Source organism: Triturus cristatus, chromosome 2_1 (assembly GCF_964204655.1).
Source record: "Triturus cristatus chromosome 2_1, aTriCri1.1, whole genome shotgun sequence".
In the NCBI taxonomy this organism is placed as follows: Eukaryota; Metazoa; Chordata; class Amphibia; order Caudata; family Salamandridae; genus Triturus; species Triturus cristatus.
Window position 1 is genome coordinate 834,684,640 of NC_140581.1, and position 16,979 is coordinate 834,701,618.

Sequence of the window (16,979 nt, forward strand, 5' to 3'; positions counted from 1 at the left end):
CCATCAGAAGAAGCTAAGGCCATCCAGACAGATGCTGCTATCATGGAGTCAGTTAAGATGGACGACATGGGAAACTATCGAAACCCACAGACAGATCGAGATGGGTCAGGGCTGCTGAAGCTCCCTGATCTAGGATGGAGTGGATGTCATGGATAGCTGCAATCAGAGATTGAAGAAGTAAGTTTGGGAGAGGCAGACAATGTTTTGAAAGAGAGGGGCTAAAATTAAGTGAGTGGGAGATCAAGTTGTTGAGGGAATTAACCACAGACAAGTTGTTTGACGAAGGGAATGGGGTAGGTGGTGAGAACTTTGCCGAGTTTGACAGAAAAGATAAGCTTCAATGATCTGGAGGTGACGGCTTGTTATCCCAGGTCAACCTCAGGAACTGGGAGTGAAAGCAGAATACTAAAGGTGATTAAGAAGGGATCCGACCAGGTCACTGGACAACTGGGGAGAAAAGAGAGGTCAGGGATGTTAGAAAAGATTGGGTCGAGGGGTATGTTCTGCTGAGTGCTAGGTGCCAGTGACTAGCTTGCTGGAGGCCCAAAACGGCATGTCATCAAGAAGTATGTGTGAATTATGGTCTATGGGCATGTCTAGATGGAAATTAAAATCCCCTAGGGCGATCAGGTTCAAGTATTAAAGGGCGAAAAGTGGCAGTACATCTGCAAGTTTGGAACTGAAGCCTTTTTGCTCCGGACGGGCTGGCTATAAATGAGGGTGCTGGAGAAGTGGTGGTCCTTCTCAGTGGCGAGTTTAAAAATGATGGTAGTCACTAATCCTATGAACAGATGTCGAGGATGAAGAGAGTGAAATTGTGTTTGTAAATAACAGTGACTTCGCTGCCAGGTTTATAGTATCTATCTTGTCTGGAGATTTTGCATCCAGAGGGTCTCACAGTGGCGAAATCCATATTGGTGGAGTTGTTGAACCCAGTCTCCGTGAGGAGGAGTATGTCCGCGAAGTGGCAGTCTAAGAGGTCACACAACTCGACCTGATGTTTAGGAAGGGAATGAATATTGATACAGAGGCATATGAGGCATGACTGTGTGTGGGTTGCCCAGGCCAGCCAGTTGTAAGGGTGGGATGGGTGCTGGGGGTCCGGCAGCAAGACAATTTGCACCTGCGCAACTGAATGTGCCCTCTAGTTTGGGAGGGTGGGTCTTGGTGCAGCTGAGGTGTGAGCCTATGTGGAAAGGCTAGGGGTAGATAAGGCGGCATACCTTGTTGGTGAGCTTGGGGGCCATGGGTTCTGGCACTAGGCAAAGTCTGGGTGCAGACAGGCTTGCCCTAAGTGCACCTTTGGTATATCAGAAGTGCCCTTATTGTGAGCTTCCACGCTGCAGTTGCTGTTTAAGGCCCCCAGAGGGGGTTAGACAGAGCTCCAGAGAGTGGGAGATAGGGGAGCAGGCACCAACAGCTGGCTTGCCCAAAAGGGCAGGGTGGGCAGACCTGGGCAGCAAAAGGGCCACAGAAAGAATACAACTGGTGAAATAAAAGAGTTAAAATAATAAAGATAAAATAAACAATAAATGAGGCTAGGCAATCCAGGAAAGAGGAGATACAAGGAGGAAACAAGCATTCAGAAAAATAAAGTAAAATTAAGACACAAGCGGTCTAAAAGGGCCAGGCAACCCTTGGTCAGTGGACCGAGAGTGGACCGAGATCCCGATATTAAAAGGAAATTAAAAGCAGGTAAATGTGTTCAAGGTAGTTCAAAGCAAACCAGGCAGCACAGGCAGATTCAGTCAGTGACACATTTTAATTTCATCAAAGACACATTTTTTGCAATTAGAAAAAAGTTATTAGGCTCAGGCGACATTTTGTTGGTACCGGTATAATCTCACACCGCTTTTGTTATCTGAAATGCCCAAGAACACGTCATCACGCCACGTCACATAATTGAGAATTCATTCAGGTTAAAATCCTATTGTGGGAGCACAAGAACAATGCAAACGGAAAGAATGGAGTCACTGTTGTTCACGTCAAATGCAACTTTGTGCTATTTTATTGATTTTTTTTAAAGCAAAATACGTCCTCTTATTCAAAATGCACGAGGATGAATTTAGCACTAAAAAACAGCACAAAATGCTGTAATAATAAGTTCCTCACCACATTGATAGATTATTCTAGTGGTTTATTTAGTAGTTATCTAAATCCAGCATCAACGGTCCAGCCTGCAGCTCAGCTCCTGAACTAATGTCCAACCCTCTCCCCAACATTCTATGACATCGTTAAATTCTGGTGAGCAACATTCCTAACTAGATTACAACAATGCTGTACTTGCATTTTGTGTTTCAATGCATATTTCCTGTCATGTTATGGGCATTACGCAAATTTCTCTTCTACTTCGTTATTGGGGACACAAACTGTCTCAGGGGGCAATATAGTCCCAACATTAGTCAGAAGAGTCCTGGAGACCAAAATCCCATTGGCCTACAATACCAGACCACTATATATGGAACAGAGAGAACGGACCTGTGTTTTTTTTTTTTTTTAATTCTCTTGAGCTTCCACTAAATTCCATGCTAGATGCAGTATTCTTTAAGCCTGCAAACGTATTCTTAGAAATGTACCCCAATGCCATTAAGAACCCTGATTTGAGTATTAAAAACCTCTAGATGCATAAATAACCTCCACCTGGCTTCTCTTCCACGATAGTACGTCATGCGTTTTATTTTAAGAATAATTGGCAACAAATTGGCAACAAAGGAAATCCAGAGCGATTGTGAAAAATTAATTTGCAGTAAAAAGAGCCAGGTAAAAGGCCCACATTCAAAAGAATAAATGAAACTCTCACAAACACTGTTCCACATTCTATCCCCCTTTCCAACAACAATGGAAGTCATTGAACAACCCTTGTGTGCCCTGCAGCATAAGGGAAATCACCTTGGAGCAGGTTTATTTACAGCGGTCATTGTCGGGAACACAGACCTAATTTCCTGAGTACAATCAATGCCAAGATTCAGCAGCAGAAAAAAGCCATACTGAAGCCCTCGGAGTGCGTTGCTGTGACCTTGGTAGAGGTCAATCGCTATCCACGCAGCAGGGATGACGGTTTTAAGGTTAATCACAAGACAACCTAGCAGTGGGCTTTCACTGTAAGTTTTTTTGAGACAAGCTTCACAAAGTCAAGAAAATCATAATTCTGAGGAGCCAGAGCAGTGCTTAATTTGAACCGGTGGTTTTGAGTGCTCAGTACCGGAACTTAATTGTCAACACCGGAACTAATGACAGTTTGCCACATGGTGGTGCTGATTGTCTAATTTAGAGATGATCAAAACAACAATAGTTTATTAATTCAGTATAAATTAAAAATTACTAATAGCTGCTGCCCAAGCCATTCCTAGAACTTTGGGGAACTGGATTAGTCTGAACTGTCACATTTGTAGGAGTGTGAGAGTTAGTAGTTGTGTTGGTATTGTCATTGGCAGTGCTGTTGGGGGGGCAATGGTTAGTGCAAGCTGCAGTAGCCTCGCGATGAGGGCTCTGGCACTTATTTTTTTACAAATTAAGGACCGAGCCAGAGAGTAAATGACTTGCACAATGGTGTGAATTACACCTGCCCATTCGTCTAGGAATTTGAAATAGACGAGGCTCATCTCCAAAGGGCCATGGACCGCTTTACAGAAAATATGCTTATTATAGCAGGAGCATCTAAATAAAGAGGTGCAGTACAGATCAATATGTTTGTGACCCAGATGTATTGGAGGGGTAGAAACAATCTACAGCAGATTTTTGCACATTCACATTATCAATATTTACAACCAAAAGCGCATTCAGACAATGTCAAATCTTTAAAATCCCACTATTATGGTCCAGTGTCAAAGCTGGGACTGGAACCCAGATCTCCAAGATCCAAAGTCAGCACAACGGCAACTAGATCATAACCGCTACCTAGTGGAAATTGTGTGCTCAGAAAACTTCAAACCTAGTACGCACAAGTGAAACCAATGAACTCACTTACCAGCGTATCGTCGCTTCTCGCAACGCTCATGTTACTTCTGGACAAGAAGGACCGAGATAGTCTTTGGCACAGGGATATTAAGCGCACAGATTGCTGTAAAGAAAAACAAAATGGATTCAGGGATTGCAAAAAAACCTTTTTTTAAAACATTTTTATTAATAGGTGATAATCGTGAAAGAACCAGGAATGGTTACCTTGTTCATGAAACCGTTTGAATAGAGAAACAGAACAGCAAGAGCTGATTATTGTAACTTGCACAATACCATGATTTGCCTCTTCATGGTCCACATACAGAACGTGCTTAGCATTACCTTGAATATTAGTAATACTGTTATAGAAGCAGTGAATGCGTTTATAAAGATAATGTTATTGCAAATTTGACCTAAATCATCAGGGGTCTTTACAATTTAATCTGATATATGGAAATATGATAGTGAACGACAATTGCATTTAATGCAACAACAACTCTTCTTACCCTGAGTGAGGATACAAGGAGTGTGTAGATTCATAATGGGTAAGAGTACCTTTGGGTTTAGTACAGGAATGAGTGAAAAGGGCCTGTCCTGCTGCAGTATCCAGCCATGCAGCATGACTGCACCGTAACTCCACAATATCAGCCTGCAGTCGTGTGAAAATTCACAGCTACCCTCTTCTGAATGGCTCGGGATCTGGTGGCCCTTCCTGGATCTACAAGTAGTGAGGTGCTGGTTCTGGCTTTGTGCCTCTGAAGTGGGCGCCAAATGGGTGGCAGGAGGGAATGTGTGCACACATCTGCCCCAGGCTGCAATACATGTCGGATGTCTCTCAGAGGGCCGCCACTTCCTTGTGCTAGGTGGGGACACCAACATGACCTGCGTACATCCGACAGGTGATTCCTTGTACAGGCGATGCATTATGCCGGGTGCATAACTGCAGACTGCTCCAGAGCCACACGTCCGCATGAGTTGCTGACTGGCAATAGGTATGCTGGCTTTTTTAACGAGCGTCTGACTGCTGGTGAGCATGCAGATTTAGTGTGACCCTTGTTTTTCGAGGCTACAATCGACTGGCAAGTGTACTCCTGACCTGATGCAATGAGAGGTATGCTCAAGAGGGGTCTTGGACCCACACACGTCATAGTCCGCAATTACACAGCATGACTGCAGGCCCATGACACACAATAACAAGGTACCTGCATCTCTGCGATTCTTTATTGGCCACAGGTTCCTACCTGGTCATTTCCAACATTGGGTAAGCGAGTATTCATCAATGCTGCCCTCTGGCTATTCTACACTATGTTCCATACCTCCTCCTACATCCCTTCTGTGCCTTCTGGTCACAGGAAGTGATGTCCAATTCCCACAGATCCTGGAGCAGGGTCCTAATGCCCAACCTGAGTGTGGTAAGTGTGGGCTTGGCGGGGAAGTGTTTAGTGGTTTAGAGAATATAGGTCGCGTTTCTTGGGAGCGAGCAATCCTTTCTCTCAAGTTTGTGAAATTTTCGATTCTAAGAAGGATATTAACGACTAAACAGTTCAGGGCAAGGAAAGGAACAAATGCATGAATTCATACTTTTGGCATACTAACAAAACACATTAAAACAAAATGGAATCCATGCTAGCATCGACTCGACACGCTGTTAGCATGCATCTCAAAAGACTTTGAAAACAGCAGGTTATTAAGGTTTCTATGATTTAACTTTGAAGGCACGCGAAATTCACAGCTTGAGTTCGATCACTACACTAATCAAGGTTTGTTTATGGTGTGCATCATTTACCTTCCATTTTCTGCGCGCGGCAAACTTCTTGAACTTCTCCATGTTGACAGCGGAAGCTTTTCTACTAAGTGCTTGCTGCGTATCCTTCGGCTGAAAGATAAGATACAAAAAAGTTACTTTTTAAAGCGGGCTGTAAAAAGGAACTTATCAGCGCTACCTACGCTCTACTGTGACCACCCTGCAGCACAGCTCATTTCATAAAGGATGCAGGTGTAATATTCCAGTTACATAATCAATCATTTCCATCATGGTGGAACAAGCAAAGTACAAGTATCAGGAACTCAAAAACACAAATAAGAGAGAAGTGAAGTAATAAAAACGAGTATAGGCAAAGCCAACAGGTCTGGCTCGCATCTCAGTTACAAGCTAGAGGTGATGGCTTTGCGAAAGCCGCTGGGCATGCTGAATTTGTATTTCAGCAGTGGCCCGCTGACAGGAGCCGGGGAGCTGGCAGGTGCGCCGCGTCTCATCAGCAGCCAAGTGTGCTGACAGTGCTTGCTGGGGACGCCAAAGGCTAATCCCTGTAATTGATTCAATTTGAGGGAAAGACTACTGGGTGTCACCAGCAATTCATTCCTTTTGATCTGAAGTGACCCACTGTGTCTTGAAGGGGGGGAATAAAAAAAGGATTGGCTTTTGTATTACATGTGTGAGATAAATAATGACCAAAAGTTTGATCGCTGTGTATTTTTCAGAAGTAAAATAGCCCCTCATCCATTCCACTATAAGCACTTTCTAGGTGGCAGAAGGCTACATCCACACAGCCAATGGCGTGATGGTGATCATGAATTACTCCTCTGGGCTGATCAAATATGTGATTGACAATGTTTCAAGCCAGTGTTTGAAAGGGGCTTACCCAAACAAGCAAATGGTTTCTTGGTGCCTGTATATAGTATATGAAATGTTGGCTTTGTCAAATCTGAAAAAATGATGAGGAAAAAATCCAGAGGCCAGAAAAAAAATAGACTGGATTTAATTTAGCGATCTAAAGGGAAGGGTTTAAATATTTTTATTATCACTATCATATCAGTATTGTATCATAGTAGCACTGTTCTCGCCTTAATTGTGATGGCTTCTGGTCATGATCTGTAAGCAAGGCGAAAGCTAAACGAACATAGCATTGCCAGGCTGAACTCCAGAAGATGCAAGAAACGAGAACGCCAGATGCTGGGCCTTGTCTCCTGCTATACCACACAGATCTGAAACATCCCCGGAGTCCATAACTACCACGCTTCACCGTCACCTTCAAGGAAGACCCAGCTCTTCAAGCAACACCTTCACAATGTAAACTTAATTTCTGTGACCAACTGCCTCGCTCGCACGAGACTCCTTGGCTCACCCACCACAAACTTTCTCAAAACTCATTCTCTTCAACTATGTCCAGTCTCTATTTGCCTACCTGGTTCCCATTTCCTGCTGAAGAGATCCCGACCCAGCGAAGCGCATCTTTTACAGTACTCCTTTGCTTCACACTCATAAGTTACATGCTTACATAATGACATGCCTACATTACCTGCGGCCTCAACTTTATGAAGTCATAAAGATAATACATACGTATTGTATGCAACCGGTCTTCATAGATAAAAAAAAAAAGACAAAGTTTTTGGAGAGTTTCAATACCCCCACATTTTTAGATGATGTAGTGGAGCTTCCCTGAGATAAACTTATTCCATTGCCAGGATACGATCTGTCAAAATACCTATGCATATCTTGTAATAGCACATAAAGAGGTTTCAGCAACTGTAGAAAATATAAAGTGTTGTATAAGATTTTCACAGACTCAAGCTGGGTCATAGTTTATAGTACTGAGACCTGATGCACGTTACCTTGCAATACTTCGGAAATTAATTACTGAGGAGATTGTTAGGCACACGAATAGCGCCTCCTAGTGGGATGGCACCTAATAGGGCAGCCAGGTGGAATACCGCAGTTGGTAGAAATCAGACTAACTTTATAGTTTGCGTAAATATGAACTACAAACATTTTATTAAAATTGAACTCAAAGGAAAGAACCACCTCCGGCTTCTGCCATAATTGTTCTTGATGAGAAACATAATTTGCTACTTTACACTTGACTATTTCGGGGGTCTGGGAGGCAGAATGAGAGAGATTGATACTTGGACTGCTGATGGCAACCAAGCAAAATTGCTGAGATTTACTCTAGTAAGTATCAGGTAAAAAGATTTAATAGTGGGGTAAATCTCAAAATTTAGAGGGCTGACTGATGATGGTTTGCTGAACAGTGAGGCGTACAATTTAACGAAGGATTATTTGGCATGTTGTGTTGTCAAACAGACTGCCTAGCAGCACTAATAGAATAGAACCAGCAGATCAAGGGAGAAGAGGAAGCAAAATGGAATACATAAAAAGCTTTCTGGAAATATCACTGAGCAATAAAAGGTCACATGAAATATATATGATGCCTTCTGTATACAAGGCATCAGAGACCTAGGATGTGAAGCAAACATATCTATAAATCTAGTTCCCTGCAGAGGGAGCTATTTATAACTGCCATGAACCCGTCAATGTTATGCTAGAGGCGATATTGTAAATGCATTATGTATTTATCATTTTTGTGCGTCAATAACAATGTACAGTATGCAGTTTCACACTAGATTTCCACATGTGAAGATTAATTTAATGCATTAATTTCCTTCTAAACGACTTTTCAATGATGTGTGAAGCTGTGTTTTTCTAATGGATGTTAACTAGGTCAGATTTCTGTGTAAAACGCCATTTTAACCAAGATGGAAGTCATGTCTGTTATTCTTTCAGGGCTTTCTTCCCTGCAGCCATCCTCTCCCTACAGGCTCTGCAGCACAAGTCAAGCTGACATACTACATTTATTTTCACTATTATTATTGTTCTGCTCAGGATAAACTTTCTCAGACTCGCATGTAGCTGGCAACATAATATTATATCTTCCGTTTCTTTCCTTACATATATTCAAATAGCAGGACACTGTAAATGCAACTTGTTTGTTTGAAGTTCCCCAGGTGAGATTAGCATAGTGGGTGCTGAATAACTATTAATGTAGTGCGATTTCACTTAAATGTGTTACGGTAATGTGTCATTTATTTTTCTCATGCTCCGATTTGCTGAACAAAATGATACACTGGCTCACACCATGATGATTCTGCAAATGTTCTCGTGTATGCAAGAATTTTGCATAAGAACCCTCCATTTTGGGGCTAAGCAGAGATTTTCAGAAGACTTTCCTGTTCTCTTAGGGACCATGTCTGAATATGTTCAGATTTTTCTGCTCATTGAGACCTAGAATATTTTCTGCTTTTTACACACTTTGTGTAACTCTGCATTAGAATGCCTCATGGCATTGAATCTGTACTGTTTATTTTTGAATATTGTAATAAAAGCCTTTAACCTTTCACTGATCTACAACTCGGTTATTAGTTGGATCCGCGCTCTATTTCTAATCTATCTAAATTATTAATATACTGTATTTAGCTTGATGATGTTTTGGGAGGTGCCATAATTTGGGGCCACGTTGCCTAATAAAAACGAGGTTAACACACTGTGTGATCCAGTAAATTGTGGGAGATCTGACTGAAGTAACTTTTGGTGTGTCTACATTTTGGGGTACGCTCTACACTCCTACACTATTTAATCAAAAAGCAGTGCAATAAAACTAATGGCCACCCATGAAGAGGCAGCAGAAACAGCCAGGTGCCCAAGGATTGGTGAAACAGTGCGACACATTTTGGATGCAGAATTAAGGCCTGCTGCCCTTCAGAGTGAGCACGTACCTGCCTGTGGGGTGAGTGCCTGCATATGAGCACTTTCAGAAATTGATTAATGTGAAACAATGATGCTGCCCTTTATTGAGTATCAAAGTCTGCAGCTTGGAAAACTGCACTGCATAGTGAATGTTATGGCTAAAAGGTACTTGTTGCAAACGTGTATGGTTCTCTTCATGTTAAGTATTTTAATAAATGGAAGGTTATCATCTGAGTAAATCGAACATTGGTCCTTTAAAGAGGCATAGACTTTTAAGACAGAGAGGGGAGAGACAAAGTGCACACTGATAACTAAAGCCCACCAAATTCAATCTCACCAACACTATCCATGTCTCTTTCCTTTGTCGTGAACTGGGCCGGGGTGGGACTCCAAAAAGAATTACTGCTCAGTGTGCCTGTCTCCTCCTCTCATCCCACTCATTAGACTATTTGACGAGAAGTTTGAGGTGACAAAAACACAATTAAAAGACATACCGAAGAAAATAGAATGTCTTATTTGCATCTAAAAAGATTTCCGGAATATAAAAGTCCCTGACAGGGAAGTTTCCTCTACAGATGATGGACACTGGATGGAAAGAAGGTCATGAGATTTGAATTTAGAAAACAAATCACTACACAAAAATGCTGGCTGGTGTTCCAAAAGAAAGAAGACCTAAAGACAAAGGCACTGGAGCTCTGAAGTTCAAGTCCACATTATAGTTTCTCCAGGGGACAGCCATCAAAACAGCCCATGTCTGGAGATGTGCAGGCAGCCTTCTGGGCAGAACATCTGAATACACTACAGGGTTCAGTGACAAAAGGGTGGCAGAGTCATTCTTTACCCAGGATGCTGAGCTCCAAGGAGAGACACATGTACACAGAATGTGGGGGTCCGTAGTAATAATAGCTATCCAGCTCCTTCGGGAACTCCAGCTCTCCACCACAATTGCTTAATCAAACTTTAAAATAATTAAAATTGTATCCACCTGGTATGCAGTAGGGGTGTATCACAATTACAAACTAATTTGACTGCCAGAGGCCTGAAAGACACCTACCTTCAACCTTTGGCTAGTAGCCAGCTCAGTTTAATTGGTGCGGATACCTACAGTAGCTCCTGAGGCAGCAGATTGGAAAAATACATACAAGATTTTACGTACCTATGGCAACCAACACTCAGATGAACCTCTGAATAAATGTTACCAGAGAACTGGTGCCTCCAACTTAAATGCAGTACCCAGCAGGTACGATCTTAATAAAGTTGCTATCCACAGGTAGTCTATTTTCCTCAACACTCCAACCAAAAACCCCATGCCAAAATGTATGAATTGTATTTGTTTGGACACACTGAAGGCTCAGGATTGCACAATGAAGAAATATAACCCTCAAATACCAAGCACAAATGAACTCCTTACACTGGGCTCGATTCACACAAAAAATTGTCAATTTTCCCACAGAATGAGTGGTCATGAACATGCTAAAAATTGCTTAAATGTTGTTTTTTCTACTTAACAAAAATCATATTAAACTGTGAAGGTACATTTGTGATATGGAAATGGAACACTCAAAAATCATTCTTTATGCTTCCTGGAAGCCTGCCAGTAATAAACCAGTTCTGCTAGACCCAGGGACAGTCATGAGCATCCTGATGAGACTTCATGTATCTAGGATGTGGAATTTGGGGTGGTCTAGTATAGACGCTATGACACACGCGGCCAGAACTGGGGACTGGCTTTCAACAAGATGTTGGGGACGGACTTCTATAGAAAAGGCCTATCATTTGGAGAGTCTCTCAGGCATTTGACTCTTCTTTCAGCATGGCGAAAAAACAGTTTCAAGATCAGGAAGAGGGCGCGGCTCCTCATTTCCGTACCACAACACCTGGGAGGAGATTAGGAGCTCTGGCGAGGCTAGCTTGATGTGCCATTTTGAACAAAGGCTTCTGGGACAGTTTACAGTAAAGTGAGGCAGAGGTGCTACATGGATTGGGCCTGGGGAGGTTACCAATCACTAAACGGTGCACAGGACAAAGATTGCACTTCATCATCCTGGACATGTAAGAGGCATCAGCAAAGGAAGAATACTACCTGTGAAGAAGCCTAAAGGTGTCTCCTGCTCGCCTCTTACACCCAGGTGCTAGATGTGCTATTAAAGGGTCCATTGCTGGCTTCAGGGACACAAAAGGCTAAAGAAGGGCACCATCATGTGTATAAAAGCCAGCTTCCCCGTTGGCAGTGGACTGCATGTGACCCTTTGGAAGCCCTGGCAGGAGGGAGGCTGGACCTTTGCAGGCTTCCTGGAAGATTAGGAGAGACTAGGAGTGAATTTTACAGCATACACAATAACTAGGTGCTTGCCAGTTCTTTGGCCTCTACAAGATTGGAATACGGCACCTTGGCTCCCAGAGAAAGGAGCATCCTTCCCCGCTATAGATTTCCGGTCTGCTCCACTCAGATTTTTTTCCAGTAAGAATGAAGGCTATCATGGAACCACCTTACAAAGTACCCAACCTGTTGGAGATAACATTGGCATAGTGTCCTTTCTTGCCCTACTTGAGATCAGAGAACTGAAAAAAAGACAAAGTCAGAACTTCATGCTAACCAGAGCCGCAAATATATCCTAGAGCACAGTCAGCCTGGAGGCAACAAAACACATCTCTATTACGCTCTGCAGTTGTTGGTACCAAAACTCAAGGCTTAAGCAGGGGTTCAAGAAAAAAGCCCCCTATCTTCATGGAGGAACAGGTTATTCTCACCTGTTTCTCTGTACTGGCTTACCACAGACCAAACAGATGTATTATATTGCGGACTACTCTAGTGAGTGGGAGTTCTTTTCTGATTAGCTGACTCAGACATGCCCTATCTAGCTATCACCACAGGGCCTACAACTATTTTTGCCTCCTCCACTATTAGGGCAGATAAATTTTTCACCATGAAACACATACTTGCACTTTTTAATTTAGCCTCAGAACGCTGAGGAAGGCTTTTTTAGATGAAACATGCTGGGCTACTGCCAGCACTGACTGACTGATATGTTTCGTATCTAGGTGCTTTTCACCTTCAGAGTTTAAAATACCCATATCTCCAGTTCCTTTCTTCATATTCTAACCATTTTTGCATGCGGCTTACTGCATTTTTCTGATGTTGTTTTGACTCTAATCAGGATTCATCTTGTTTCCTTGACTTTAATGATGAATCATACTGCTTGACCCTATCACGCCTTCCTTGTATTGTGGTGCAACCTAGTAAGATAGTTCTTTATCACAACAGTGAAGACACCAAAAACTAAATGAACAACCCACTTTTTCACAATGCTCGTGGCTACGAGTGCAAGCAAACATATGAAGTGGGTATTACCAGCTACTGTTGCATGATCATGGACAACAAAGATCTCAAGGATGGCAACCCCAGAAGCTACTGGAGAACATCACCATTGAAAAGGAGAAAAAGCACTCCTTACACAAGTGTCTGACAGAACCTGAACGTTAGGAACAACTATTGAGTCTGTCCTGCTTTATGTTGTCTTTTTCCAAAAAGAAACGTTGATACAATAACATGCTTATTTTCCTTCAAATGCCAGTCTGCATAGTGTGAATTTTGTCCATACTTATATGACAGGAGTCAAACAAAATCATATTTACTGGATATTATTCCGATTAGTATGAAGCGTTTTATGTGCAATCTTTTCAACTTTTTTTAACTTCATTATTTCAGTGAAAACAATGAAAAATGTCTTGCTTTGCACACATTTGCCTTTATTGCCTGCAAGTTTAGTTACTAGTAGTATTTAATGGAGATGCCACTGCATTGCTTATGAAGAGAAATAAAGCACCCAGTGATGAACACTATGTGATAAATGCGAGGTGAGGCCTATGCTTTAACCCAAAACATAAACCGGTATTGGTGGCCCTACTTTCTTCCAATAGCCTATCACACTATCACTGCTTGGAAAATGAGGTATCTTTATGAAAACAGATTACAAGTCTAGTTCCAAGTAGCAGAGATATTAGTATGGCAAAACACCAAAATGTTGAAATGTGCCTACTTTGCGGCAGTCTATTTGTGAACCTCAGATGGTTGACCTCCAGAGGAAGAAGGATAATTCAGATTATCTTTGTAGAGGCTTGATAGATAATTGACTAACACACATGTTAAGGTGTGAGTGTGGGTGAAGAGGCTCAAATCAACTCTTGAAAGGTGGTGGGCAGGAGTGGCCCTAGAGGTGGGTAAATGGAACCATAACTCTTTGAAAGGTTCAAGGCTGTAGAACAAAGTCACGTGGGAGAGCTTGCTGATCTGCAGGTCATTCTACAGCCACCACCAGTCCAGTGCTTGGATAGGTTTACACCAATGTTTAGAGTGATTGAATCCCGATTGTAGACCAGTGTAAAGTTGCAGTTCTTGAGGGCATGGCTGGGAGCCTATTGTGGAAAGATGCTGAAAATACTTCTGGTCCCACACAAAATAATTTGTAAATGGTGCAGACTATTTTGAACTGGAGTCTTTTTTTGCACTGAGATGCAGTATTTCTATTTCAGTGTAAGATAACAGTCAGAATTATACACATTTTAGTAAAATCTGCCACATGCCTTTGTTTTCCCTCACGTTTCTAAGCTCTTTCTTTGCCAGCCTTGCACAGAAAATATTGGAGTATCCCAGATTGCATAGTACCATGGCCAAGGTTATTTGATTGTGTTCTGCGTTTGGAAGAATGGAAGGTCCTAAATGAATTCAACATTTTTCACTTTCTGGGGAGGGTCAGGTATACAACACCTAAATTAATATTTCTGGCAAAGGCCTTTCACAGGCCTGTATGCCAACCAGGCCACATTTATTGTGGAATCTACTGAATGTACACATCAATATAGGTTTGCATTTAGTGAACCATTTTATTCCAAACTAACTTCCTTATTGAATTTGCTGAATTGATACTTCCTTTTTAGCGCACAGCAATGCGGTGACTTATGTACGTAAAATCTCACTCCTCTTATGGTTACATCATCATTCAATATAATAGAAACTATGGGATAAATCGATTTCATACATTGGTTGTTCTTTAAGGTAAAGGCAAACACAGTCAATGTGGCCTAGAACACAGGCATCTAATTTCTTACACCCAATGACAAGAGGTTTCAGAGTCTAGATGCCATATTTGAAAAGGCACAACCAGTTCAGTGTTTAATTATTTATATAGTGCACACCACAAACCTAAAGTCTCTAGGTTAAACAGGAAATCAAATGGATAATCAAATAATAAGTTATAGCACAGTGCAGAAGAACAGCATAATCAGAGGACTTGAATGGCACAATCCTGGGACTAGTTTGAAATAAAAGTTTATTCAGGTGAGTTTTCCTCCGAGTGGCTGGAACTTCCAGAGTCCTGGTCCTAATACAGAGAACCTCCAGTTACCATTGAACTAAGCACAGGAGCACCAGGGGCCCTATTAAGTATAGGGCGCACTTTCCCTGTTTGCGCCCTGGTGCACCTTAAAACAGGTGCACTGGGCACAAACAGAAAGCGTGCCCTATGACAAAGAATGCGATGCCCTGGGGACAGCGAATTCAAGTGAAATATGGGGCCGTTTTGAAGCAGCCGCTCCGTGTTTCACTGTATAGGTGGCAGGTGGGTGCAGTAAATGACTGCACCCACCTGCAAGGGGATGTCCGGGGGGGTACATAGGACCCCCTTTTCAACTCCAGAGGTCTGCTATCAGGGGCTGCACTGACAGTGCGCCATCTAGCAGTGCGCCTCCTGAGAGCTTCTATGCCTCTGTGCCCACGCCTTTAACACAGCGCGGCTGCAGAAGCCAAGGGAGTCCCTCATTCGCATTGTGCCCTCTTAAGAGCTCTGGCGCTGTACTTGCACTAGCGCTTTCAGTATTGCAGAAGGGGCCACACAAGTGTCTGTGGCCCCTTTTGTAATACCAAAGTGCCCCTGGAGCATGTAAAGCAGGTGCAAACACCCATTGCGCCCCCAGGGCAGTTAGTGTAATATGGACCCAGGAGGTCATGCTGGCATGTATGTAAAGTGTAGAACATGATGCATCAGGCCATTTTTCCCAAAGCAACTACAGTACTCACTGCAGGGGTTCTGTCTGAAATGTGGGTACCCCCTCGTCAGTTCTTTCAAATAATGGGGGTACTAAATAGCAAGTGTTTGCTAATGAGAACCATGACAAGTGTCGGGCCCTGACGTATTAGAGGTAATATGACAAAAGGGTAACCTAAGGGATATGACAGAATTAATTGTAACAACTGGGATATTGTAGGTAATTTTTTTGCATAAGTTGGCACATATTGCATATGGGGGCACCTCTGACAAAATGCTGTTCCTGGCACAACCGAGGTGATTATATGATGTAAGGGGGCATCCATAGCACATTGTGAAAACAATGGGGGTTAACTCGAGAGTGTCAGGTTTCATTGGCTTTGCGCCCTGAAAGAACTTGAATATGAATATGTACCCTTTGAGAACCTTTGGATTTTAGCAAATACATGTGAAAATTTTGCTTTTTAATCCACTATCTGCTCCCATTTTTAAAAAATATATTTTATTACCATTTTATTTTTTATTGCAGCCAGCCAGCCTGAGCCAAGTGTTGGGGCAGGGCATTACTGCAGACTAGGAGCAGGGAAGGGGAAGTGGAAGTGGTGCACACTCCAGTTTAAAATGCGCATGTCACTTTGGCTGGCTGTCTTGCGATAGCCAGCCTGACATGCGAACTTTAAACCTCTCCAACCTGAGCTGTCTTAGACAGCTGGGTGGAGAGCAGGCACAGTCACAGGCCTCTAGTGCCTGTAGGAGTACTGATCCAGCCAACTCCAACCAATCCTGGTGCTTCTCTCATGCTGGTTAACAGCATGAGAGCAGTGTCTGAATTGGTTAAAGGAGTTGTCGCTGAGGTCCCTTGCTGCCTTTTTGGCATGGACTGCGGGACCGAAGTGGAGAAGGCAAGTATGTTTTTAATTTTTTTTTTTAATTGTTTTACTTATTTTCACACACTGTCAGGCAGTGTGAGAAACTCACACTTCCTTCACTCTCGCCCCATAGCTCTTAATCGTGGCCCATTTTAAACACTGTTTATAAAGGTCCACGATTGAGAACTCTGGGGTTGTGCCTTAGGGAACTGCAGGAGTACCCGATAGTGGCTCGATAATATATTCGCCTCACCACTTTCAAAAACAAGCAGCCGCCACTGTGGAAAACGTTCCCATTCACATCGATTATCTTTTTCCCTCTTTGCTCACATGCACGCTTACATTCTTTCTGCCTCACCTCACTGCCTATTAGCTGGCTCAGCTTATTACACTTTTGGAAATTCCTAAAACAAAGAACCTCACGAGAAAAGTAACCTCTAACACTATATTCTCTATCCACTTCTACATGTTCTCTCCTCTGTACCACACTCTGCAAACACAGCTAGAGGCAACTTTCGATCACATTCTACGCAGTATCAAACGGCAAAGGTAGGATATTACTGCTCTAGTGAACCTGTAGTCTGAACTAAACCCAAGTCCACTGGTTAA

At 42.7% G+C, this 16,979-nt stretch overlaps 1 protein-coding gene across 1 annotated transcript in view; it reads right to left on the reverse strand.

Moving 5' to 3' along the window:
- DAPK1 (death associated protein kinase 1) overlaps positions 1 to 16,979 on the reverse strand; it is a 568,454-nt gene that overhangs the window by 217,848 nt on the left and 333,627 nt on the right. Inside the window, exons 10-11 of the mRNA XM_085632914.1 lie at positions 5,723 to 5,812; positions 3,968 to 4,060 (exon numbers count right to left, since the gene is read on the reverse strand). Coding sequence (XP_085489040.1) covers positions 3,968 to 4,060; positions 5,723 to 5,812 — 183 coding nt within the window. The remainder of the gene's footprint in view (positions 1 to 3,967; positions 4,061 to 5,722; positions 5,813 to 16,979) is intronic.